The sequence below is a fragment of the Dermacentor variabilis genome, chromosome 9 (assembly GCF_050947875.1).
Source record: "Dermacentor variabilis isolate Ectoservices chromosome 9, ASM5094787v1, whole genome shotgun sequence".
Lineage (NCBI taxonomy): Eukaryota > Metazoa > Arthropoda > Arachnida > Ixodida > Ixodidae > Dermacentor > Dermacentor variabilis.
Window position 1 is genome coordinate 113,885,240 of NC_134576.1, and position 27,416 is coordinate 113,912,655.

General features: G+C 45.4%; 1 protein-coding gene across 1 annotated transcript; it reads left to right on the forward strand.

Moving 5' to 3' along the window:
* Positions 1–2,461: 2,461 nt before the first annotated feature.
* Positions 2,462–18,543, forward strand: LOC142558147 (uncharacterized). The gene is made up of 5 exons (XM_075670307.1): positions 2,462–2,562; positions 6,165–6,338; positions 7,783–7,978; positions 14,677–14,894; positions 17,183–18,543. Exons 1-5 carry the CDS (start codon positions 2,474–2,476, stop codon positions 17,640–17,642), a joined length of 1,137 nt encoding a protein of 378 aa, XP_075526422.1. The 5' UTR covers positions 2,462–2,473; the 3' UTR covers positions 17,643–18,543.
* The last annotated feature ends 8,873 nt before the right edge of the window (positions 18,544–27,416 follow it).

Below are 27,416 nucleotides of genomic sequence, written 5' to 3' on the forward strand. Positions count from 1 at the left end.
TAAGCGTATGGGTTCTACAGTGCACACGACGCTATCGGAATTCGGTGCACCTAGACGCTTACACTGTCCGCATCACGTATCGTACTCAATGCCATGTTCGCAACGCTGCACCATACCAAGCAGCCGCCGGAGTAGAACGCGCCATTTTTAACATTCACATAATATCTAATCACCCAGCATCGCGTCAGCGCGTACAAGCAAACATGAGCGCTTCACCCTCGATCACACCGGACACTCGCCTGCAAAACGCTGGCGTGAGGAATCGCGGCAGCAACAGCGAGCGAAGTGACACTCGCTCTGTCTGTCGCTTCAACAGACACTAATTGGTGAGAACATAGCCGTGGGATTACGTAGACTGTGCCCCTAAAAGATACCGCTTTCAAGATAAAGCCCGCGCGACCACTCACGGCTGAAGTACAACGCCCCTACCCCTGTTTCCCCTGCTCAGGTAACATGCGCGTGACGGAATACGGCGCGCTTCTTACCTTTGCGCACGCGAGATCGGGCCGCCAACGTCGACCCACCGTCGCACGCATTCACACGAACACACAGCGTACAGGGCAGGAGGACGATGTTATCAGGAGACGAACGCGATACGCATGCATCGTAAAGAAAATCTAGCAACTGTCAGAGGTGGTCACCGCAGCGCGCATACACCTAGCTTCCTTCGCCGCGACCCTTCGCCTCGTGTCTCCATCTCCACTTCGCTCAAGGTTACCTACACCGTCCTCTAGGTGGCGCTGCTTTGTCACGCAATCGCTCCCTCGTACTTTACCCGGTACGCGATTTCCTTTGCATGCAGGCGCTTCCCTCGTTCACTTGCCTCGCGGCCTCACACACGTCACGCCAACTTGAAGGGATGATCAGTTACTCTCGCGCGCAAAATATGTACTCCGCACCCCACTGTTGTTGCCACGCACCTTAATTTTAGCAGCGGCGTTCTGACTACAGGTCACCTAGTCCCAAAAGCTCATCGCAAACGTGAATTCAGCCCAAAGCAATGCCTTAGAATGTTTTCGCACTGAGCAAGTTAAGACTTGGCAGGTGAGCCGTCTTGTACCTTATGGAGCTGAAAAGCAGTCAGTATCGACGAGATTGTGGGTACAACATACGTCCTTGATTGCACGTATCCGCATGAGCTTGTTGGAGTGTTCGCTTTTGTTAGAATCCTCATACGCGGAGCGTTATTTTCTCAGTAACCCAAGTCGAGATACGCTTACTCGGTTTTCCCTCGATGACACCACATCACTTCAATATCAGGATTTATCTCGCTTAGCCATCCAGTGGGGATTCACGAGGTGAGATTTGGTGCGTTGCGGAACCGTGAGAAAAGGTCAACCAGAAGAGGTTAAAAATTCAGTGTGCGATTTTCGCCCGTGTGTTATTACGAGCACAGCGCAAAACACGTCGAAATTGCGCTTTGTAAGCTTAACTTCAGCAACGCCTAATTATCGCACAGCGGCGGCTATAAGGTATTCCGACGATGGCAACGATGCATCAACGAGCGGAGAACATCACGAGACAGCATCCTCCTCCCGGAAGCAGTTCTAAGTACAGAAACGACGGCATGGAGTTCGAGATCTTATTTTTCGCTGCAGTATCTCGAAGGCCATGGGAAGTACGTGTCAGCCTTCAAGAAATTGAGCAGCCTTGGATAATTTAGGCACAATTTTGAGACGTTTCTAAGAAATTGGAGATCACGTTCGTTGAAGAGAGCTGTTTACAATATCAAGGTGTTGACTGCGGAAGGCATTTAACAAGTTTTTAATCAAAGCAGCCATCATGGTGAGAGGTAAGAGCTAAGTGAGAGACAGCTATGAGGACTTGTCGTAACTCTGCCAGGGTCACCTAAAAAAAACCTTTCTGTTAAAATCCCATCGCACATACGTCTGGGGCGAAACAAAGAACAGCGAGTATAAATTCTATTGCGAATGTTTAAAACCATTGTAATTTAAGTACATTTTAATTTTCACCTTATCCATATACTTTTTTCAGACCATGCCCCCCGACTGATTTCATTATAAGGATTGTACTGTGAAATTTAACCCTTTTAGAGGGGTTTATTTTTAAGAACAAGTCTAATTTCATTTGTGTGGTCGTTTAGCTATGTCCACTCCTTTCTTGTTTGATCCCTCTTAGGGGGTATCAGCCTTTAGATGAATGAAAACAAGCAAGAAAAGCGTTCCGGACGATGCTCCTTTAGTGCTACTTTCGGTTTCGCGTCACCTGCTCGGATAATGCAAAACCAATGAAAAAAATCCACATACTTCTTTTGAAAGCATCAAAGTGAAGTGTGGTTTTCAAAGTTCACAATGTTGCTTTGTATATTTCGCTGTATATTCGGACGCCATTGAATCCTAGGACCTTATTTATATTTGCTTTTTCTTCTTCTTTCTCTTCCCGCGTGCATGCTGGTTTGCGCCGGCAGTGGGCATGTGCCAGTAATTGTTCAGAACAAGTACACGTAGCCATCATGAAGCCGCGAAATCAGTTGCCTCGACTCCCGAAACGAATGACTTGTCCGGCCAGCCTCTGGAGTCGTTTGCTGGTACTCTTACTATGGTATGTCTGAAATCCTTTCCGGTATTAACCAAGATTCGTTCTTCTCAGTTCTGTTTGATTCTTATAGTCAGAGACGTTAAGGGCGGAAACTTGCGGTAATTGAAGCGGAGAGCCGCTCTGACGACTGACGATGAGCTAGAAGGAAAAGATCGAATCGCCGCTACCTGTCCTTCATCTTTCCCTTTGCGGTGATTCCCATGCACAAACGATGGGAAACAGAGTGAGATGGGATGCAAACTTGCAGACACCTAATATAGAGAAACCTAAACGTGCTTAAACCTAATCGGGAGCAGCTGACCAATTTACCCAGATTGAATCAACACTGTGGCGCTCACAGGTTGACGGGATCGTTCAGCTTGTGTCAAAACTTGGGTTACGCAGAGCCTTCCCCGTGCGTTTTTAGGATTCAATTTTCGTGGCGCTCCTGACACACTCTATCTCTGTATACTGAGTGCGGGAACGCTTCTCAATCCCTAGTGTGGTAAAACTTGGGGCATACCGACATGGCTCGTATACTTTTGACAAGGACTGTGCTTTAGAGACGTCAGCATCGTCATATACCATGAAACGCTTTTTTCTTCGCTCTCTCTCTCTCTCTACCTATTAGCTGTTCACACAACGCAAAGTGGCTTTGTCGTTAGGGCATTCTGCCACTCAGCACAAGGTCACGCGTTCGATGACAGTCTACGGAGGCTGCATTTTATGCATGCGCAAGGCAGTAACTTCCGCGCACACAGGCTTCTTTCCGAATAAGTGTTGCTGGCTTTGTCGCAGCCGCGTCAGATTCCAAACGAGTGGGATTTGCGGAAGTTTGCGTTCTTCCGGCCGTTTAATTTGTGCTGCACTCCGGGGAATACTTTAATACGTAATGTTTTCGACTGGTTTTCCTGGAAGATATTGCATTGATGAGTACAAGTTAATATCTACCTACTGCAAGCGGTGGCAATAAATTTTTATTTGAAACACCTATTTTTACGCAACAGTTTCCTGAAGTCGCAAAACTTCAAAAGAACATCAGCCATCAAGTTTACACAACTAACTCGGTTGCTATAATAAAATTGCTATTTTTAGCTCTAAATTCTCGTGTAAAGATGGGAGAAAGCTTTTTTGTTCATATTGAAAATGATCATCAACGATTTATCTATCTATCTATCTATCTATCTATCTATCTATCTATCTATCTATCTATCTATCTATCTATCTATCTATCTATCTATCTATCTATCTATCTATCTATCTATCTATCTATCTATCTATCTATCTATCTATTTGTGTCCCTACTTTAGTCAAATGCCTTGCGCATTACTGTCGACGGTCTTTTTGTAATTATTTCTCTAGTAATTTTCTAGCTTTCAGCATGCCTGACAAGTCTCCCAAAGTTTTGGCAACCTATACCAATTTCAACTAGTTTTACGATTATACGAATTTTCTATGAAGTGTTACGTATAGTAAATTCAGTTTGCGAATAACGTCAACTTGTCGTTCTTAGAAAATTGATTTGGAAGCCTTGTGATTATAAAGAAAACGCCAGAGACACTTGCATCGAACAAGCTGATACCGAGAAGTTCCCATAAAGGTTAGTATGAGAAAAAAGAAAGTTGCTCAAGAAGTCGGTGTCACCTAAATAAAATATCATCCTTGTCGTTATTTGTTAAACCAAGTTTGTGACTGCGGTTGTGGTGCCTCAGAAGGTAAATCATTGTTAATAAAGCGCATCTGTATGATTCAAAATTTTCTCGAGAGTGCTATAGAAAGGCTTAAAACAGGAAAGATCTCGTTCGATTCTTGTTTGCGCTATTTTGCGAATGTGAAAGTTGACAGGTCGACATGAGTACTTTCAGGAGTCTGAAGACGAAATTCAATTTACGAATAGTGATTGACTACTGAGGTAATGGATGGTTGATTTTGAAATTACACATTGTATGCATAAATTGTCCTAATACGCAATACACATGTACATTTCATTGAATATATAAAAAATTAACACCCAGACTTGAAAAGAATATGATAATATTAATTTTGAAAACATTAAGTGAAACGGTAAAACCAACGAAGATTTGCCTATGCATAGCTCTAACGGTTTGTTGCTTTGTTCTTTAGATACCAGTTTTGGAAGTATCGCTGTTTGTTTATAACCGGAATACTTATGTACTTGGCGGAGACGTTGCATTAAACCAGTCCTATCTGCATAAAATGCTAGTGTACAGTAAGAATAAATCTGAAATATGTTATACAAGCTGCACTATAATGTAACCAGAACGCCATGGAGAGAAAATTCTGAAGTTACTTTTCAAGTTTCTCGTTCTTTCAACCTCAAACAGGCGAACTGATACCCTTGCCATGTTTCAGACAATAAAGAACGAAGAGGCTTGTGTATTAATGTACATTGTTGTACTTTAAATGTAAACTACTTTACTTAACTTTGAGTGTTCAACGATTCTAGAGCTTATGATGAACACTGTAGTCGAACCTCTCAGCGCAACTGGCATAAACATATTAATGCACATTTTCAACCTCAAATTTCCGGCGAAGATAATTTTCGATGTAACCAATTCGGTTTATGTATAAATAAGAAATATAAAATTTGTGTCATATTTCCAAATAATTTCATAGGCTACAAGTACACAGCAAGCTAGCTATATGTTCGTACTTTACTTCAGTCCCATAAACGTACTGAAAATAAAACACCTCTGAGGTACGAACATCCTTGTCTCTCAATTTGTGCGGAAAGAACAAAGATGAATTAGCCGTTTTAAAAGGAGAGAATGGTGGCAAAAGCGTAGTGCAAAAACTAATTTTCCGACCATCGCTGCTCAATCCCCAACTAGGGCCGCAGCTTCGACGCAAACCCTTCTATATAGCAGGTCTGTGCAGTCTGCTTTGTGACGTCATGCTACATAGAACAGAAATTTACACTTAAAATGCCAATTCCTCATAGATAGCACAAGACCGATGCAGTTCGATCCATGATGCTGATACTACGTTTCCCGCTTACCACTGAATCTAATCGGGACGCTATTGAGTAAGCCCAACGGCGCCAACATTGCACAAGGCTTGTTGACTGCCACACTATCCTACAGGGATGCTCCCGAGTAGCGGGAGCATCCCCGTATCCTATCGTCTGGTGTGACGCTAGGGTTGATTCTGACGTCAACCCTATCGTCACACCAGCCTTGGCATTCAAAATTAAGGGCGAGGTAGCACGACGTCATGAATCGAAGACAACAGGCCTTTTGTAATCTATGTGGGGTTGATAAGCCGCCATGGTTTCGACGTCCACGCTCTGGTCAGGCCGGACCGGGCAATAGAAATTTCGGTCTAGGTAGCACAATATTATAAAGCAGTGTGCACAGGTATGCTATGCATGAGCCGCTGCCAAAGCCGGTCGTGACCAAAGAGTGACGCTAAAATCACCGCGGCTTTGTCGGGAGCATTCGATGCTTTCTATGGCATTCGGGCAAGATAGCTTGACTTTATGAATTGAAGTGCCCCAGCTTCGGGATTTCTAGGACGCGTTATATGTCGCGGCAATAATTTGATTATTCAAACATGGGGGGGGGGCTGTGACTGTGATGTATTCCAATCTCGTTCTTTTGTTTTAGCGTGGACCTGGCTCTCATAACCTTCCTCGTGGCTGGCGGGAGAACCTACGGCCTTTTGAAGTTCTCCCGCACTGGAACCCCCAAACAGGAGCATCTTCCAAAGAGCTTCTATGACGCGGACGAACTTTCAGGGTACAACTATGATATAGTGCCAGACATACTGCACTTGGTTAGGTAAGTCAGCGAATTTGACAAGCCGAACACTTCTGGCTATGATACAGCTCTCTATACTATTCAAAGGCGGCCGGTAGTGAAATTATCGCTCCCTGTTCTGCTGAGAACTGAATACACTTAAGGTATATCGACGTTTTTCAGCTTGGTTTAAGGTAAATCATTCTTTGCGGCCCCTACCGGACTCTCCTGACCGAGCCTGCGTGATGATGCAGTCTGTGGAATGGCTCACAGCTAGGACACCGCTCTCAGCTTTAATACCCTTGCTTATGTCCACGATGCTGGCCAAGCTTTTTTACGGAATTACATAGTGACAAAAAGCACCATACCTAAGTATTCTGATTGCAAGAAATATACACAATAAAGAGCACAATTGCTTCGATAAAGCAAACCTCTTTATGCGAATTTTCGGGGTTTATGTTTGGCACATATGCTTTAGTCGGCCTTCCGCCGAGCAAACCGCTGTTTACTGTTGCGCTGTCTCCAGGATCGGCCGGGTCAAGTATGCGCGCTCAGCCAGGATATATTGTCGAAGCTAAGCGGGCCAATCACAAATACAGTGTAAGGCGCGGTCACGTGCGTCACATGGTTTGTGCAAAACGCTGTGCAGAGTTTTATACTTTGTTGCGTGGCATTTATTTAACCGCTTGACGAAAGCTTCACGTTCACGTGACCGATAAATATGCAGAGCATGTTGTTTTTGTCGGCTGCACTACACTGTGTACCTGACAACCATTACTCAATCTCAAGCATCTGGCAACATGCGGCTGTAGTTTGACATGTACTATTATTACTATTACTACTATGTACTATAGGTACTACTATGTACTATAGTACTACTTATTACTACTACTACTATGTACTATTACTACTATGTACTATATTTACTATTACTAATATTACTTCTATTAAGTAAACGGGACAATATCGCCAAGTTTTCGGACATTAAATGTGCATTGCAGGTCTCACATATCGCTGGAATATTTTGAGCGCATCACTGGTGGTAGAAAATTTGTCCTAATTTTTTTTAATACCTCACTTGAATCGCAAAGCAGGCTGGAAACGCTGAATTGTGGAAAAATTAATTGGCACGCTTAACGGCCCCCTCGAGGAACCGACGCCGGTACTGAACACCATGCTTTTCTTTGCTGCAAGCATCGGAATTTATTGCTGCAGGAAATGGAACTACGTTATGGCCGCCATGATGCGTCTTTGTTTTTGCATGTATGTTTCGGCAGTTTGCCGCTACTTTCTATAACGCGATCAAATGAATTGCGGGTGCAACTCAAATCACGACTTTCTTGTTGCACATTTGTTGCAGTTAACACTTCAACATGAATGAGACGTCAAGTATTATTCTGCGATTTTTTCTTCATGATTACCAAGCTTGTAACGCCCTCTCGAAAGGTATTCGCTGTTAACTGCAATCATCTCGGTATCTGCGCAGGTACAATGCGGTAGAAGTGGACTTTATTGACGTGGTGGCCTTCCGCTCCATGTATCTGAACCAGCGGCCCGAAAAGATATACGTTCACTGCAGTCCTTGCGGCTTTCAAGGGAACTACACTCGCTTTCTGGAAGGCATCAACTTCACCTTCATCCCTGTTGTTTTCCCCACTGAGGTTTTTGGCATTCCCATACAGGTAAACAAAATCGCTTCAGCCAGACAGCGTGAATCCCCTACCACTTATGTGTTTCCCGATATGATCACTAGAGGGAACTGTGGCGTTGCTATAGTGTCGCTACCATGGCAATGATTCATATTGGTAAATGTACCTGTCTAGTATTTGTGCTTTTGGCTTCCGACGTTCTTGCAGCGGTGTTTATCACAATTTCTTCAGTAGAATTTTTAGCCTGCATTAGTTTTCAGAACACATAAGAAGTATGTTCCGCACGCATGAAGCCTTGAAAGCATTGTACTTCTAGTGCAATACTTGCCGACCGAAAATTATCAATTTGCAAAGGCGCCAAGCTACTTCAAGCTAGAAAGAAAAATACGCATTACGTGTACACTCTACAGTCTAAATAGTTGCAACCTTTAGGATGTAAATTTGCCACACAACAATAATCATCATCTGTGTTGCTTGCGTTTCCTTTCGTGAAAACGCTGTGCTCGTTACCTTCCTGTCTAAAATGCTTCTTTCGTGCTGATAACCAGCGTGTCGTTCGTCACTTGGAAGTACCGGGCTCGCAGGGCTAAAATAAGGAAATGCGGACAAGGCAGATGACGGCTATTCTTGTGTCACAAATATACACCCAAAAGGGTGCAACTGTTTTTAGAGAGTAAAAACAAAGAGAGTTCTGGGAACTCTCTTCAAGGGAGTAACTGTTTGTCCCATATTTTGCTCCCTCTTCGAGTGTAGATAGACTCCCTTTCAGGTGGAGTAGAGTAACTCCTCCTGAGGGAGTTTTATCACCCCACCGCAGTGGAGTACTAGTGCACTTTCACATAGTTCCGATACCCTCTCCACATCAGTAACAGTACTCCCCAGGAGAGGTACAACGCAGCCAAGGTGGGCTTTTTTGGTGTGGTGGCATTCAACTCCATGTATTTGAACCGCGGGCCCGAAAAGATATACTTTCACTGCAGTCCCTACGGCTCTGAAGGGAACTACACTCGCTTTCTTAAAGGCCTCAACTTCACCTTCTTCCCCGCAGGTTTCCCCACTGAGATTGTTAGCATTTTCATAAAGGTAAATGAATTCCCTTCAGCCAGACATCCTTATGTCCCTGCCACTTATGTGTTTCCCACAATGATTAGTAGAAAGAGCTGTGGTGGTGTTAAGTACTCTCCCAGAAAGAGTGGTTCTACTCCTACAATCGGAGTACTTCTACTCCTCCAAGCCCAGTGTTTCTACTCCCCAAAACAGAGGTCTTGTACTCCTTACCGAGAGATTTTACTCCTTCAGAACAGAGTGCTAGTACTCTAATACAGTAAACTCTCGGTTGTACGAACGTCAGTTTATCGAATATTTCAGAATAACGAACTTTTTAGAAATCCCCAGCAGTATTCTTATAGATTTTATGCAAAAATGTTTCACTTAAACAAATTTCGGAACAGTCAGTATTTCAGTTTAACGAACTCGCTCAGAGGACCAAGGCTTGCACTGCACTGCCCTGCAGGCGCAACTGATGCCCGCCCTCATGAAACGGCCGCTCCAGCGGCAATGTAACGTAGCTGGCGCTACAGCGCCCCTGGGGCAAAGCGGCGGCGCGGAAAACGAACGGCAACGAGGCATGGCCTCTGAGATTGCCCGCACAAAATGAGCGAGCATGTAATCTCGGCGGCCATCAACAAAGTAGCATTGCTGGCGCTTACAACGCCGCCAGAGCAAAGCGGCGATCTGTCATACCACAAACCACGTGGTGTGTGTTTTTTTTCCGACCGGCTAGTCGTGGCAAGGCCGTCGTCGCTTTCTTTCCAGCCTCGTCGGTTCAGCGTGTGCACACCGACGACTCACGTGGTGTGTTTTTCATTGATATGTACAAATTCCATTTCGCACATTTCTTACTATGGATGCCATGTCTTATGCTCTATGAATTGCACTTCAAGCTTTTGACTATGAATGCCATGTCTTGTGTTGGTCTAGTGAATATTCAGTTTAGTGAACTTTCAGTTAAGTGAACTATTTCCTTCGCTCCCTTGAAGTTTACTCAAGTGAGAGTTCACTGTAGTGTGAAAGCTCTCGCGATGTGGAGCCATGACGATGTAAGAAGGGATTCGCAGTGCTTACATTTAGGGTACATTTGATTTCTTCATAACCAGCTTCTATACATATGCTTGGTGAATTAGATCAAGCGATTGAAGGCATCCGGCAGGGAGCGCCGATTATGTTTTAGGCGCTGGCATTTCTCACACGCCGCAACGTATTTCTGGACGGAGCAGGCAAGGCCTGGTTAAAAGAAGCTTCGGCGAATCTGGTCGAAGGTGCGGGTGACGCCAAGGTGACCTGCCGTTGTTAAATCATGAAGTTCTTGGAGAACAGCTGACCGGAGGTGCTAAGGAATGACGAAGAATAGGGCAGCACTGTCGGGGCGTACATTATGGCGGTATAATACACCATGCCGGAGAACAGACGGGAAGGGACGAATCACAAAACGAAGATTCCAAGCCGGCAATGATGGCACGCAAGGCGGCATCAAGGCGTTGCTCGTCGGCAACGTGTAGCAGCTGAGAAACGGAGAAAACGCAAGCGTCGGCATCGGGGTCAGGGTCGTAGGGTGGTTCGCCCACTGGATAGCGTGATAAACAGTCGGCGTCTTGATGTAATCGGCCAGACTTGTACATTACTGCATTGAAATATTCTTGCAGCCGCAGAGCCCAGCGACCAAGCCGGCCGGTAGGTTCCTTGAGTGAAGAAAGCCAGGAGAGCGCGTGGTGGCCGTGATTACAGAGAAGAGCGTGCCATACAATCGCGGGCGGCATTTGGAAACCGCCTAGACTAGAGGCAGGTATTCACGATCTGTGATCGAATAGTTGCGCTCCGCTGCTGCGAGGAGGCGGCTAGCGTAGGCGATAATACGACCTTAACCCGGCCTGTTGGCGCTGGGCTAAGACGGCTCCGATACCGTGACCACTGGCATCGGTACGTACCTCTGTAGGAGAGGGCGCGTCAAAGTGGGCCAGTTTAGGTGGCGTGGTGAGAATGTTGGTGAGCTGGGCAAACACGGCAGTTTTAGCGGAGCCTCATGTAAGCAGCACGTCCTTCTTCAGAAGATCAGTAAGCGGTCGGGCAATCGCTGAGAAGTCTTTAACGAAGCGTCGGAAGCAGCAGCAGAGCCCTACTAACCTTCGGACGTCTTTGACAAACGGATGTACAGGAAAAGACGTGGCAGCACGAATTTTCTCTGTCTCGTTGAATACTGGAAGCGTGGACGAAGTGGCCCAGCACTGTAATCTGTGGACGACTGAAGTGACACTTCGATGAATTTAGTTGCAGCCCAGCCTCGCGGAAGACTTGAAGAACAGCTGATAAGCGCTCAAGGTGTGTTTCAAATGTAGGTGAAAATACGAGAACGTCATCTAGGTAGCAAAGGCATGCTGACCATTTGAACCCGTGAAGTAAAGAGTCCATCATAGGTTCGAACATTGCTGGGTCGTTGCACAGACCGAATGGCATAACTTTGAATTGATATAAGCCACCAGGGGTGACGAACGCGGTCCTTTCTTGGTCCTTTTCATCCGCAGAAGTTTGCTAATAAACAGACCGAAGGTCTCTTGATGAAAAGTATTTGGCATCATGGAGACAATCTACGGCGTCATCAATGCGAGTCAAAGGGTAGTCGTCTTTCTTGGTATTGAGGTTTAGGTGACGATAATCTACGCAGAAACGCCCTGTGCCTCTTTCTTTTTTACATGTACCTTGGGCGACGCCCAAGAGCTCGACGACGGTTGAACAATACCTTTGGCAAGCATCTTGTTCTCTTCATCTTGAATAACCCTATGCTCTGAAGTAGAAACTCGATATGGCCGCCGATGAGTAGGAATGGCATCGCCAGTATTTATGTGATGCTTAACAATTGAAGTCTGGTCTAATTGGCGATTGTTGAGGTCGAAGATGTCGTGGTAGGAACCCGAAAGGCGGCACAGATGCGCTGCTTGTTCAGGCAATAGGTCCGCAGCAATCATGGGACGAAATGTTGCGTCAGGGCAAATAGCACCCTCTGGCATAGTGAAGAACCTGAGCAGACGTCAATTTAAAACCTCGTGAGGTGGTCATCACCGATAGCACGCAGAATTGCAATCGATATGCCTTGGGGTAGAATTTCCTTTGTCAGGCCAAAATTGACGACGGGGAGGCATGTCCGGTTATCAGCGACGGTGATGAGGGAGAAGGGCACAGTGATATTGCGTATTAAAAGGACATCAGATACAGGTGTGACAACGTAATCACCACCGGCCAAAGGGAAAGATGATAGCAAATCGACGAAAGTCAAGGCTTTAGGCGGCAGGCGGATGAAGATGGTCGTACTAAAGTTGTTCGGCAGTTCGGCACGAATACGCGCGGGCAGAGGAAGTTCGAGGCAAACGGTACCGGCGGAACAGTCGATCAAAACTGAATGCATTGTAAGAAAGTCCAGTCCGAGGATTAGGTCATGGGGACAATTGGTCAGCACTGTAAAAAGAGCAGGAACGTGGCGGTCAGTGATACTGATAAGGGAACCAAAAACTCCAGTGGCGTCATCAATGCCACCATCGGCCATGCGTACGGCTCGAGTAGTAGGAGGCGTGAGAAGCTTCCCCACTCGACGAGGGAGGTAAGAACTCATTATGGACACCTGTACTCCAGTATTTATTAACGCTGTCAAGGTGACACCCCCCCCCCCCTCTTCCACGTGAACATGAAGTAAGTTCTGGTTAGTTGGGAACGTTAATCGAGCATTTCTACACGACGAAGACAATACAGCACTACCCCCAGGAGCTTCATGGTCTAGTTTTCCGTCCGGGAGGGTCCAGCATTGGTCGGCGACGAATAGCGGCGCCACTGGGACGACGGGGACCGTTGGCGCTGAGGTGACGGCGAGCGAGCACGACGACAGACATCGATGGATACGCCTGAGGTAGGAGGCACACGGCGAGGCGAGTAACGCCACGGGTAGGCATATGGGCGAGGAGACGGGGAAAAGAAGAGCTAGAATACGGCGACGTCCAGGAGGTCAGGCAGTGGCGAGCGACGGGGCCAATGCGCAGGCAACGGAAGCAAACGGGCTTGTCGTCCGGAGTTCTCCACTCGGTAGAGTTGCGGTATTTGTGAGTCGAATACCGATCGCTGTGATTCGTAGCTGCCGGCACCGGTCGGGCGTCAGGCCGGGAGACGGAGCATGCAGCAGGAAAACCAATGTTGGAAAATTCTTTCCGCACAACTGCCTGAATGAGAGAGATCGCTGGGGCTGATTGGTCAATGGTGGGGTCAAGTGGGCATGGATGGAACGGCGCAGGCCTTGTAGCCTCGAGCTCGAGGTAAACAATGCGGGTTACGCACTCATTTAAGGGTGGGGTAGTGGTACGGTCGATGCAAGACGACATGGCAGCCACGTTAGGGAGCCGGGAACACTGTGGAATGACGCGGCGGCTTTCGGCTAGTTCAAAGCGGCGGCATTCCTTTACAAGGACGTTGATGGGGGACACATTGTTAAAGATCAACAAGTTGAACACGTCATCCGTGATCCCCTTAAGTACGTGGCCGACTTTGTAAACCACAGCCATTTTGACGTCGACTTTCCGGCAAAGAGCGAGAACCTCTTGCATGTACGGGACATACGATTCAGTAGAAGACTTAACTCCGCTAGCAAGCTCTTTTCTAGCAGCCCGCTGCCGACCGGTGGGATTTCCAAAGAAGTCGGTGAGCTTCTCTTGAAAGCATCCTAGCTAGAGATCTCGTCCTCGTGTGTTCGGAACCAGACACGAGGAGTGCCGCCCAAGTAGAATAGGACATTCGCTAGCATAATGGTATAGTCCCAGCGGTTGTTTTGGCTAACACGCTCATACAGGGTGAGCAAGTCTTCAGCGTCGACATTATATTCGCCGGAAAATGAGCCAGGATCGCGGGGATCGGTAACGTACATTGTCGTCGGGGTTGCTGGAGTAGGAGGAGACGAGTTTGTCACCGGGAGCCATGGCGAAAAGCAGGACGGTGCGGCCGCTGTGGAGCTCCGTGGCGAGGACGGGGACGGCACCCTCCACCAAAATGTTAAGCGAACTAGGGATTGAGACTGGAAACTATTTACAAAGTATATTTACAAGGCGTAGCTACAGCGCTGGCAAGTTCAGCCGGCAAATCGAGAGCCAGACGGCGTTCGTCGTCTTCGTCGGGGCGCCCGCGTGCATCTGCCACAAGAAACACGAAATAGTCATGTATCAATATGCAGCAGTACAGATGAACACTAAAAATAACTGCGTGCCTAGACGATGTGCTCAAAAGCACTTGAAGATATTAACCCTATATTGCTCAGGTTCCTCAAAATATTCACATCTTACTGAATGTCGTGTAGCCGGACAGTTCGGCACAAAACTGTGTTCGTTTTTGCTGTAGATTTCCCAATGTACACTTCAGTAAACGTACAAGCCATTCAGCGCATTATTCTACAGCGAGAACGTGTTGTTATGCGCAAAGTTAGAACCAGCTAAAGAAATTAAGCTAAGCCTGACTTATACCTAAGCTATATATTAGAAGTTGAGGGTTGATGGCAAACATGAAATCCTGTTGCTCAACACGCACCCTGGCTAAAAAATATTGCTAACTTACTACTTCATTCATAAACTTACTCTTATGAATTTGACACGGTGTTGTGCGGAAATCGAGGGTGGATTCCTTGCTCTACACCTGCATTTCTCACGCAGGTATCTCACCACGCTACAGACGTGCTCCGTCTGAGAGCCCTGATGATCTACGGAGGATACTACTTCGACAAAGACGTGTTCGTGATTCAGTCACTGCGACGCTTCCTACGATACGAGGCAACCCTCAACTTTGCGGACGGTGTCCTTATGGGAAACATGGTGATGTTCTTTCACAAGAATTCGCGCTTCCTTCGTCTCTACCTAGACACCTACCGCCGGTAAGTCGGGCGTACTACTTTACTACTTTACTGCTACTGATACTACTTTCTCCCCTGAGAAGCGGGTCCGATGGTTCGGGGCGAATATAATTTCCCTGGTATAGGAGACTACAGCCAACATAACTGACTCTGGAGAAAGGACAAGAAAAGGCTACCGCACAGCGCTGATGCATGGATGGGGAAACCGCTAGCACGCCGCCACGATACAGCAATTTGTTGTTTGCCGGTTCGCCAGACGAATGCCCAACTTAAGTGCGAACGTAGCAATGAAAACCACACGCAACAGGATTGTATATTGAGGTGGAGCTATGAAGGCTCCTGGTATTTAAGAAGGTTTTCTTCTAAGGCCCAGTGCAGGTGAAGTTGAGTTCTCAGTGTGAGTCAATAGCAGGCATGGACGACGAGAGGCGATTCAGAGAAGATCCAATGCACAAAGGCTTAGGCAGTCGATAAGTTAGCTAGTTTACGGGTCCACACACTTACCCTCACACACACACATAATTAAATAAAGAAGAAAAATACTGGGTCTTTCTAGGAAAGAAATACGGGATGAAGCGCACATAAAATCTGTGCAAACGTCAAGTGCAGATGCTTGTTTTTGCAATAAAATGCAAGTGGTTGGAGCATTTTATAAGTTTATTTCCGCATATCTATGTATGATCGCGCTTGCAGCAATGCTAATTCCATCGTGGCGACGCTCTTACGAGTGTAATTTTCTTGGCCAGGTAATTATCTAAAGATTGTTTTTCATTTCAATTATTCTACTATCTTCTAGTAGGGGCCTTGGGCTGGAGTTGAGAATATGTAAGACTACAAATACTTGGTCGCAAGAAATGCATATCGCGGGAAATAACATAAAGAATGGTTGTGCTTAATAATTGATTTTGCAGCAATAACTTGAGAGCGACCAAAGAAAACGGAGGTTTGCATGTCACTTTAGCATACGCTAATCTGGATGGAGACAAAAGCCTGGGCGATCACGAGACATTCGAGAAGTTCATTGACATTTTCAGTCGAATGCGTTGTTACTTCATATCACTTGTTTGCTCCATACAAAGGTCGTTGTTACGAGTGCCTTAATTAACTCTACCCTAATCGGAAGTGCCTTAATCGCCTTTGCCTTAACACCAACGGTCGTGGTTTCCACCATTAGTTCCCACGAGGATCTAGACGCCTATAGCCTAACCGCTATCATTCGCGCTTCCCGGGAAGATTTTCGGGTATGTGAACAAGCTGATAATTTTTCCCTAGTACTCCATTTGTACTTTTAACAAAGAAGGTTGAAGACTGGGCGTGTTGGTATACCATATTAGAGACTCGACTGCGCAACATTTGGACGACACATACAGAAGAGAAATTTGCGAACATTTTGCGATGCCAAAAATGATCACACCACAAAGCTGGCTTGGCATTGGTGGATGGCCGTGTTTGCAAAATCTTTTCGTTTTGTCGTTACCCTGCCCCCCTCCCTCCGAGCATCTGCCAGTATTTATTCCACTGACAAGGAAATAAAGCGATAGTTGCAAGTAGCGCTCTGTGGTGTGTGTTTCTCTTCTGTGTGTGTCGTCCAAATGTTGCGCAATCGAGCCTCTAATACGGTTATGGTTATAATACATTTGGTACTCAATGCGGGTTGAAAGAGTACTATTCGCGCAGCCTTATTCATTGGTTGAATAACTGTTTCAATAGTGATGCCACTGTTTTGCCTACTACTAACAATGGCAATGGGGAATACTGTGCCGGGAGTGCAAGGCGCAATGCAAGGAGACGCATGTACAACTGGTTTTATAGCCAGAATTTCCTCGCTGCAGCCAGCAGAGGCTCATGGGCCATGTTAGAGTGGTCTAGGCCGCCCAGTGGTCATATCCACTTCTCGTATGCGTTCCTGACGGAAGCACTTTTTTCACAGCGCATCGTCTGCTCGACATTCCCACGTCACGTGTTCAATGTTATGTTGTACTGGTTAGATGAAGTTGAGGCAGGTGTGCAGGCCGCTGTAGGTGGCGCCATGTGCGTAGTCGTCAGCGTAACACACTGCTGCCTTGCCTCGGCTCGAAGTCTTCCGTATGTTTGCCATTTATCTACCCCCTTTTGCCTGAGGACAAAGCTAGATTGCAGACAGAAAAGAAGCACTTGCCCTCCGTTAAGTAAACCAGGAGGAAGTGCGCGGCAGTTCCGAGTTAGGGTATCTTAACTACATTCAATATCTCTTTAATGAAATTGTTGCGAAGCACGTAGATATGCGGGGGCGCATTGTCGTTTCAACGGTTCTACTTTTCACTGCGCAGGTTGAATGACTCGCGTTGGTATTACAACGCGGGCGAGGTGCCCGCCAAAGTTCTCTACCAACCGCATCCGCATCTCGTCCATCGAATGCACTATGGCCTGGAAACCGGCCTGGACATGCTAGGCGCCCTGTACGAGCCACACGCCTACCCCTACTGGCGGAACGCTTTTGCCATACACCTTCTGTCGCGTTTCCGCTGGGAGTCGCCATACGATGCATTGCACGCCGCTCCGTTTAACGAAACTAACATCCGAGACGTCGACAATGCCTTTGGAGAGATGGCGCGCTCGGTTCTGTTCGGAACCTCCGCCTTCGTGCCCCCGGATGCGCCCATTCTGAGCCTCGCCGAGCTCGCGGCAAGAAAGGACCGGGGCGAGGACCTGACCAGCGTGCGCCCAGGAAATGAGCGGCCATTTTTTTACCCTGTGATAAACGCCACCAAGCTTAAACGCCACCGCTGACGCAACTTCACAGGCAGATTGATACGGGGTGCTCTTTAATTTTGAATAACTTCAAAACTAAAAAAAGTGTTTTGGTTTAGCGAACCGGGCCAGCGTGCCTTGACTGAAGTGTTGTGATGTATATAGTGTAAAATGTTTGAGTTTTTGCAGCGACAACGGCTAGTGGTTGACTACCTCGCGTTTTTTTATGTCTACCGGAGCTAACCGCCTTCTATTGCTGAAAAACTACACGAAATGGTCAGTTTCCTTTTTCCTGTGGTCTTATATGTGCTGAAGCTACGCAACTTTTGCTGCTTACCTAGAAGTCGTGTAACGTCGATGTTCCTATCGATGCATTTGCAGCGACTCCGGTGGACAGTTCTCCTGGTTTCTTTTCTGTAGCGTGTAGACCACCTACAGAAGCCAGACAAATCAAAGGCAGAAACAACGTCCGAGAAGTTAGGGCTTTTTCCGCAGGTTTCTTAAAAAACAAAGCGTTCTTCCTGTGAAATACATTACAGTGAAGGAACTATAGGTGGCACGAATGTCGTTTACTCGAATTTCTTCTCAGCATCACCAGTCATTTCATCTTGCTGCGCGTTTTTTGACCAATGCTGTCAAGTTAAAGCGCTTTCCTGGGATAGTCAAATGCCCAGTGACTTCTTGAGGCACTCCTGAAAACGAAAAATAAAAGAACGCAAGCCACTACCTATGCCATTTTAGCCTACTTGTGGTTAGAAATATTCTACACTTTGTTGAAATCTGTGTCTAATATACTTTCTTCGGGATCGTCGTCGTCTTCGAGACTTTCGTGATCGTCGTATTTCATCTATACATCTTCTGAAGTTGCTTGTTTTTGCTACATCTGGCCTTTCGAGTACAAGGGTCAAAGCGTTTAAATAAACCTGAAGGTTTTTCCCTAGCGAAGTTCTTGACGTATTTCATAAGATGTTTAGGTTGCAGATTGCAAATACTTTAATATGGCAAGAAGAGAAAGAAGAGACAACACAACAAATCAGTAAGAGTAATACAATGAAGAAAAAAGGAAAAAGAAATACGGAACGAAATACTCAAGAAATTGAACGGAGAAGTGATATGTACGAATGACGAACTTGTACTTTTAACGCCGCATAGCTGCACAAAGCATGAATAGAAGTTTTTCAATGTTATCTTTTTTTCTTTCTGCAATAATAAAGACATAGAATTTCTTTTCCTCAGAGCAAACCTGAAGTCTGAGTGTTATTTGCTTTATCAAGCATGACATAGTAAGTAGTTTCTGTTAAAAACTCTCAAGACATGTCATTTTTAGCCTTTTTAAGGACACCTCACAAATACAGTGTCCACACTAAGAGCGCTAAACATGAAGTGAACTGAGGAAGGCAGAAATTGAGCTCAGAAAACATAGTTGTGACTTTCTGTGACGTGCTACTGAGACCGCCGATTGGTGGACCATTTTCGACAAGAGTAGGGGAGCAAAAAATTGAAAAATATATATTCATGCGCTCTAATGCTTCACGCTTGTCATTTTTATCGCCATAGAAATTAACACCAGTGATTCATGGATCTTTGTAGTGAATAGTTCAACATTTTTAAACAGCTAAGACAAGAGGGAGTGAGTCATGACGCCCAGTGCATAAGTCGCGAAGATAAGTAAACATTAACACAGGAAGCACACGTTTGCTACCAGACTCGATCACAAAGCGACCGGCCACACGTCCTCTGTAAGCCTTAGCATCATTTAGTTGTCTTCACAAACGTTGACGTGCCATTACGTCGTCGAAGATCTTCGCGTCCTCATAATTAGTTCCGGTGTTTGCCTTCAAAGTGTAAAAGGGAAATAGATTTATTTCGTAATAGAGAGGCCGCTCTACCAACTGTAGCAACAAAATTAGAAATTAATGGGCTCTGAGCGTGGGGTTAAAACTTGCAATTCATGAATGGCCAGCGTATGTTTGCAATATGTGTTCTCCAGTGCCATGAGCACCTTGCAAATCTTTCATCATCATCATCAGCCTGCTTACGCCCACTGCAGGGCAAAGGCCTCTCCCACACTTCTCCAACTACCCCCGTCATGTACTAATTTTGGCCTTGTTGGCCCTGCAAAATTCTTAATCACATCCGCCCACCTAACTTTCTGCCGCCCTCTGCTACGCTTCTCTTCCCTTGGAGTCCATTCCGTAACACTTAATGACCATCGGATATCTTCCCTCCTCATTACGTGTCCTGCCCATGCCGATTTCTTTTTCTTGATTTCAACTAAGATATCATTAACTCGCGTTTGTTCCCTCACCCAATCTGCTCTTTTCTTATCCCTTAACGTTACACCTGTCATTCTTCTTTGCATAGCTCGTTGCGTCATCCTCAATTTAAGTAGAACCCTTTTCGTAAGTCTCCAGGTTTCTGCCCCATACGTGAGTATTGGTAAGACACAGCTGTTATAAACTTTTCTCTTGAGGGATAATGGCAACCTGCTGTTCATGATCGGAGAATGCCTTCCAAATACTCCCCAGCCCATTCTTATTCTTTTGACTATTTCAGTCTCATGACCCGGATCTGCAGTCACTACCTGTCCTAAGTAGATGTATTCCCATACCACTCCCAGTGCCTCACTGTCTATCGTAAACTGCTGTTTTCTTCCGAGACTGTTAAACATTACTTTAGTTTTCTGCATATTAACTTTTAGACCCACCCTTCGGCTTTGCCTCTCCAGGTCAGCGAGCATACATTGCAGTTGGTCCCCTGAGTTACTAAGCAAGGCAATATCATCAGCGAATCGCAAGTTACTAGGGTATTCTCCATTAACTCTTATCCCCAATTCTTCCCAAACCAGGTCTCTGAATACCTCGTGTAACCACGTTGTGAATAGCATTGGAGAGATCGTATCTCCCTGCCTGACGCCTTTCTTTATTGGGATTTTGTTGCTTCCTTTATGGAGGACTACGGTGGCTGTGGAGCCGCTATAGATATTTTTCAGTATTTTTACATACGGCTCGTCTACACCCTGATTCCGCAATGCCTCCATGACTGCTGAGGTTTGTCTGAATCAAACGCTTTCTCGTAATCAATGACAGCTATATATAAAGGTTGGTTACATTCGGCACATTTTTCTATCACCTGATTGATAATGTGAATAAGGTCTATTGTTGTGTAGCCTTTACGGAATCCTGCCTAGTCCTTTGTCTAAGGTGTTCCCGATTTGCAATTACCTAAGTAAATACTTTGTAGGCAACGGACAGTAAGCTGATTGGTCTACAATATTTCAAGTCTAGGGCGTCCCCTTTCTTATGGATTAGGATTATGTTAGCGTTTTTCCTAGATTCCGGTACTCTCAGAGTCATGAGGCATTGCGTATAGAGGTGGGCCAGTTTTTCTTGAACAATCTGCCCACCGTCTTTCAACAAATCTGCTGTTACCTGATCCTCCCCAGCTGCCTTTCCCCCTTTACATAGCTCCCAAGGCTTTCTTTACTTCTTCCGGCGTTACCTGTGGGATTTCGAATTCCTCTAGACTATTCTCTCTTCCATTATCGTCGTGGGCGCCACTGGTACTGTATACATCTCTATAGAACTCCTCAGCCACTTGAACTAGCTCACCCATATTAGTAATGATATAATGATATTGCCGGCTTTGTCTCTTAACGCATACATCTGATTCTTGCCAATTCCTAGTTTCTTCTTCACTGTTCTTAGGCTTGCTCCGTTCCTGATAGCATGTTCAATTCTATCCACGTTATACTTCCTTATGTCTTTACCGTGTACGTAAAAGATGGTGTAGTTCTTCCGCCATGGTCTTTATGTAAACAAAGGGAGGAGTTCACTTTTTTTCACCTATCCACGGTGACAGCGCAGAGAATGCAGGACTTTGTAAACCATGCAAGATCAAATGGACCATTTTCCTTAATTTAACACTTTCATATATATATATATATATATATATATATATATATATATATATATATATATATATACGCACGAAAGAGACGACGAGCTTTTTGGTAGACTTCTTTTACTTAACGTTTTCGGCTGGTTCACCAGCCGAAAACGCATTTCTCGCTGGGTGACTAAACATAACGTGAAAATCAGAATTTCTCTTGCATTAGGATTGGATTTATGAGGTTGGGATTTATGAGGTCAGATTTTGTGTGTCGCAGAACCGTTACAACAGGCCGACAAGAAGAGGTTAGAAGAAGTGTGCGATTTACGTTCGCATGGCTTTGTGAGTACTGCGCAAAACACTCCGAAATTGCATTCTGTAACCATATGTTAAGCATCGCCTAATTATCTCACAGCCGCGGGTATAAGGTGTTCCGACCATGGGAACGCCGCGTCAACGTGCGCTGCACCTCACGAGCAAAGAGCCTCCTCCCGGAAGCTGTTATAACTACAGCAACGAGGCCATGGCCTTCGAGATCCTACGGCGCGCGCAAGATCTCGAAGGTCATGGGAAGGCCGGGCAAGCCATCAACAAATTGAGCAGGCTTGGCAAATAAATGTAAGCGCAATTTAGAGAAGATTCCAAGAGGCTGGAGTTCATTTTGGTTGTAGAGGGCTGTTTAAAGTTACTACGGCAAGCCTTAAACAAGACTTTATTCGAAGCAAAGACAGCATGGTGAAAGACAAGAGCCGTGTGAGGCGCAGCTAAGACGACGTCTCGTAATTCTGCCATGGCCACTTCACCAAATTTTTTACGCTAAACATCGCAAATGCATCTGTGGCGCAGCGAAGAAGAGCGAGCATAAATATTATTTTCGATTATTTAAAGCGATTTTATTTGTACCTAATTCATATACTTTTTTTTTTCAGAATATACTGCCTGATAGATTTTATTATAAGGCTTGTTCTCTGAAATTTAGCCTTTTTAGAGACGTTTATTTTTTTATAACGACTGGAAATTCATTTCTGCGGTCGTTTAGCTAAGTCACCTTGATTCTTGGTCAATGCCTCTTAGTGGCTATCAGCCTTTAGATGAATGACACCAGCAATAACATCGTTCCGCTTGTTGTTCGTTTGGTGCTACTTTCGGTTTGGCGTCGTCTGCTCGCTTCTAGTGAATACGTGTATATTATTATGTTTTTACCATATGCTAAAAAAGGCGCCTTCGCGAACATACTCTTCGCGACCTGAAAATGGGCCTTGCGCAGTCGTGTGCATAACAGTACTCTGCAAAGGGTGTAAGCCTTGGGAACGTATCTGTAATAATAATTATTTTCGTGTTGAGCAAGTACTCCCGAAAGTAGTTTCCTCAAACTTGTCTTTGCGTCAGTCTTAACATTAACGCCGCATAGGTACACACACGTAGCTTTCACTAAGCAGCAAGATCAGTTGCTTGGACACCCGAAAGAAATGACCCGTCCGGCCGGCATCCGCACTCGCTTGCTGGCACTTCCTAAGCGGCATGCCTCAAACGTTCTCCGGTATTTAGGAAGATTCGTTCTTGTCAGTTCTTTTTCGATCCTTATAGCCGACCAGCGTTGTTCGGCAGATAATTGAGTTAATGTAGGGGGAAGGCCACTCGGACCACTGACGAAAACAAAGAAGGAAAAAATCGGATCGCCACGCTCTGTCCTTCTTTTCTTTTGTATTGCTTTCCACGTACGAATTGAGAACTGAGAATGAAACCCTTCGGAGATCCGAATATTCTTCTCCCTAAATCTCTGCCAAAAGAGGAAGCATGAATTAGTGGCATTAAAGGCAAAGAATGGAGGCAAAGGCCTAGCGCAGAATAGGAATTTCCCACCATCGCTGCTCATTGCTAAAATAGGTCCGCTGCATCGACACAATACCTCCTTTATAGCCGCCACTCTGCTTTATGACGTCACGCTAACTGAACCAAAATTTGCCCTGCAAAGCCAACGCCGCCTAGAAAGCACAGGGCCGGTGCACTTGAATCCGTGACGTCATGCTACCTTGCCGGACTGGCATAGATTCGAGTGGAGACGCCACCGAGTAAGCCCAACACACACCTAGATAGCGCAAGGCCTGTTCACTCGGATCAATGACGTCATGCAACCTGGTCTGGCTACCGCAGAATCCAATGGGGAGGTCCTTAGATAGGTCGCGGTGATTTTGACGTCACCGCTTTCGTAACGCCAGCTTTGGCAATAAAAATTTCAGGCCAGGTAGCATAACGCCATAAATCGGAGTGAACAGGCTTGGTCCTCTCTAGATGGTCTTGGAAAACCGCCGTGACTTTCACGTCACCGCTTTCCTCATGCCGGGCTTGGCAACGGAAATTACGGTCCACGTAGCATGATGTTATTAAGAAGAGCGCATGAGCCTGCTGTCTAGGATGCACTGGTAAAAGCAGGCGAATCAAAAGCGGTGACGTCAAAATCACCACGGCTTACTAGGGAGCATGCAATGCTTTCTAAGGAAGTCGGGCAAGGTAGCGTGACGTCATGGATCGAAGTGCACTCACTTGTGATGTAGGAGGCGTTGTTCGACGTCACGGCACGAATTTGCTGATACGAACTTGGCAGTGACGTGGCATTCCACCCGCACGCTTTAGGATTGGGGTGGACCTGGCCGGCCTCACACTCTTCGGAGCTGCCGGGACAATCTGCGGCCTTTTGAAGCTCTCCCGCACTGAAACCTACCCACGAATGCATGTTCCGGCGCTAAGGCACCATCATCCAAGGAGCTTCTACGATACGGATAGAGTCTCGGGGTACAGCTATAACATAGTGCCGGACATACTGCACCTGGTTAGGTAAGGCAGATAATTTGAGAAGTCGAACACTACTTTTGCCTACTATATAGCTCTCTATACTACTTAAAGGAGGCCTATGTGAAATTCTCGCTCTCTGTTCTGCTGACAACAGAACACACTTAAGAAGAAGTTTAAGCCAGTGCCCAACTCCGACGCGGCCTAGTCAAGTACATCCAAAACGCAGAAATGCTTTTCTGAGATAACCCGCGAGCCAATTTTAATGAAATTTGTTGCATTTGAAAGACAAAGTTAAAATATAGTGACTGTTGGAAGCAGCATTCCGATTTGGGGCCTGAATATTGGTAAAAGAATTTTTAAAAATTCGAAAGTTCGCAAAAGATAAAAGCACGAAGTTCATAAATTCATAAAGTGATAGCTCTGCATCAAGAACAGCTATCGTGGTTCATTAAACGGCACCCGTTATATCAATCAAAGCGAAGAAATTCTGCACGTCGATATATATCTTACTTGAATTGTTACGTTGTGTACAAGGATTCTGCAAAAGTTGTATTTCCACATGAGTAAATATTTTCTGATTCATGTGTAACATCAATTTTGTCCGCTTTAGATGTACTATCATATGCAAGTCACAGAATTGTGTTATCGTATTGCGCTGCTTAGTTACAAAGTTTGAAACCTGATAGTTTCGTTTCCGAACATTTGCGATATTGCCAATATTTAATAAAAAATTACAACCTAAATAAAGAATTCGAAATGAATAGTCAGTGGATCTTTAGTTTCTTCTTTTTTTTTGTGCAACAAGCCTCATCCAAATTGGTGGTGTGGTTGCCGAGAAAAACGAATTCTCCATTTACGTGTACTTATATGACCGCACCCGAGCTAAAGCTTCCTCTTAAAGGATATCAACGCTTTTCAGCTCGGTTTCAAGCGAAGCATTCTTAGCGGACCCTCCAGGATTGTCCTGACCGTGCCTGCGTGCTGCAGCCTGCTGAATGGCTCATAGCTAGGACACCGCTTTCAGATTTAATACCCTTGCTTATGTCCATGCTACTGCCCATACTTCTGTACGGAATTGCTCAGTGACAAAACGCACGACACCCAAGTATTCTCACTGCAGGAAATGTGCACCATAAAGAGTCAAATTCCTCTAAAACAATATCTTCCCATGCGAATTTTTGGGGTTTGGGTTTGGAACAATATGCCTTAGTCGGTCTTCCGCCGAGCAAAGCACTGTTAACTGTTGCGCTGTCTCCAGGATCGGCCGGATTTCGTAACTGCTTCTTAGTGATAGCAATCCTGTTAATCAGTGTATCGCATTACACCTCTTGCATTCGCAAAATTGATTCATTAATTCATCCATTCATTCATTCATTCATTCCGACGCAACCAATTCTTGGTTATTTTAAGACGCGCGGTTAGGACGAGCTGAACGCTTATAAAGACAGCGCCAATACCCTTCAAGGGGAGTACGGTAGCGCGATTCACAGACGGTAGAAAAGAAGACACAAAGGGACACACACAGCGCTAACTTCCAACACTGTTTATTATCGAAAACCAGGTCGTACTTATACACTCAGATAACATTAGTCACAGCCACGTGAACAGATTAACAATCAGAGCGATACATTTTGTGATATGTTAAGCCATGCGCAAAAATTTCAGTTCTCTTTCAGAGAGCCAATACACTTCCCAACTTTTTTTCTTTTTTGGTCGCAGGTAGCTTTCGGCTTCAAACTTTGCCCGCAATTAGCGTAGCTTTTTCGCCCATAGAAAAAGAAGTGCCTTTCATTAGGGACGTGGATGGGTGTGTTTAATCTCTTTCCTCCGGACATTTTTAAAAGATCCTTTTTTTTTCAATGTTTTTCACGAGAAACTGCTCTTCTTCGTGGAAGCCTTGATTGTTCCAACTCATGGCGCCTGACAGGCACTAGTTGTTGATGTCCAGTATTGTTGGGCTTGAGTGCAAAACGTAACGGTATACAGAGCGTTTTTCTTCATTTTTTTTTCTGTCAGACTATACATATTTGTTTATACGGAGAAAAAGACTGCAAATAGTGAACGTCTGTTTCTGCAGAGGAATTCCTAGGCGAGGCAGACATACTTTGTCCCCTAATAATATGAGCTTCAGAATCATAATTTACGAGAATTCGTTAAGTAAATGTTCACTAGATCCGCGTGAGCAGTTGTTTATATTGCAAATACCACGATGTTCAGAATAGGAAATAACGAAAGTTGATTGTATATTTTCGACTGGGATCTTCGGACGCAATTATTTATTTTGCAAACTTGGAGCCGGTCACACTTTTATTGCAGCGCCATTAGCATTTTTTCCCTTCCATATCGCATCTAATTGAAAATATTCATCCTCAAATTTGAGTGCCCAATCCAGGCAATATCGAAAGCCAGTGCTCCTGGATCGCAACAAAGGTCAACCAGCTATATATCGGATCGCAAATCCCCGTAACGCCGAGTGCTACGAAGTTTGAAACACAACGTCTTCTTTAGTTGCGGCAGATACTGAAACGACACATCCACCGTGGCGGCCTAGTTGCCTTTGAGTTGTGCTGGGATTTCAGAGGTCGCGATATGGAATCCCGGTGGCGGCTGCATTTCTTTGAGAGAGAAATGCAAAAAACGTGCGTGTCCCGAGCAATGGGCTCACTTTAAGGAACTCCAGGTGGTCAAGAGCAATCCGGTGTCCCCCGCTAACGTATGCCTGATAATTGTATCATAGTTTGGCCATATAAAACGCAAGATTTTGTTGTTGTCGCAGTCGTCGTCGTCGTCGTTGTTGTTGTTGTTGTTGTTAATAGGGCACGATTTGCCCAGACAGAATTTGCCGCGACGTGCACTACATGCATTTGCCGCAAACCAGAGGTCATTGACTATTGATCAAACACTTTGTCACGGGGCGTTTCCCAGCGTGCGGCGCTAAGTTTATACATTGCCCTGATTTATCGTTGCAGTTAGATGATAAATGTTTTGAATTTGGCGCGATTTCATTAATAAATAGAATGAGGGTGCAATTAAGTAGGACGGCCTTCAAGCTTACTAAATGCACAACTGACTTCAACACGATAACCAAAATTCATTTACGAATATATATTATTTATTCTTCTGAAACTC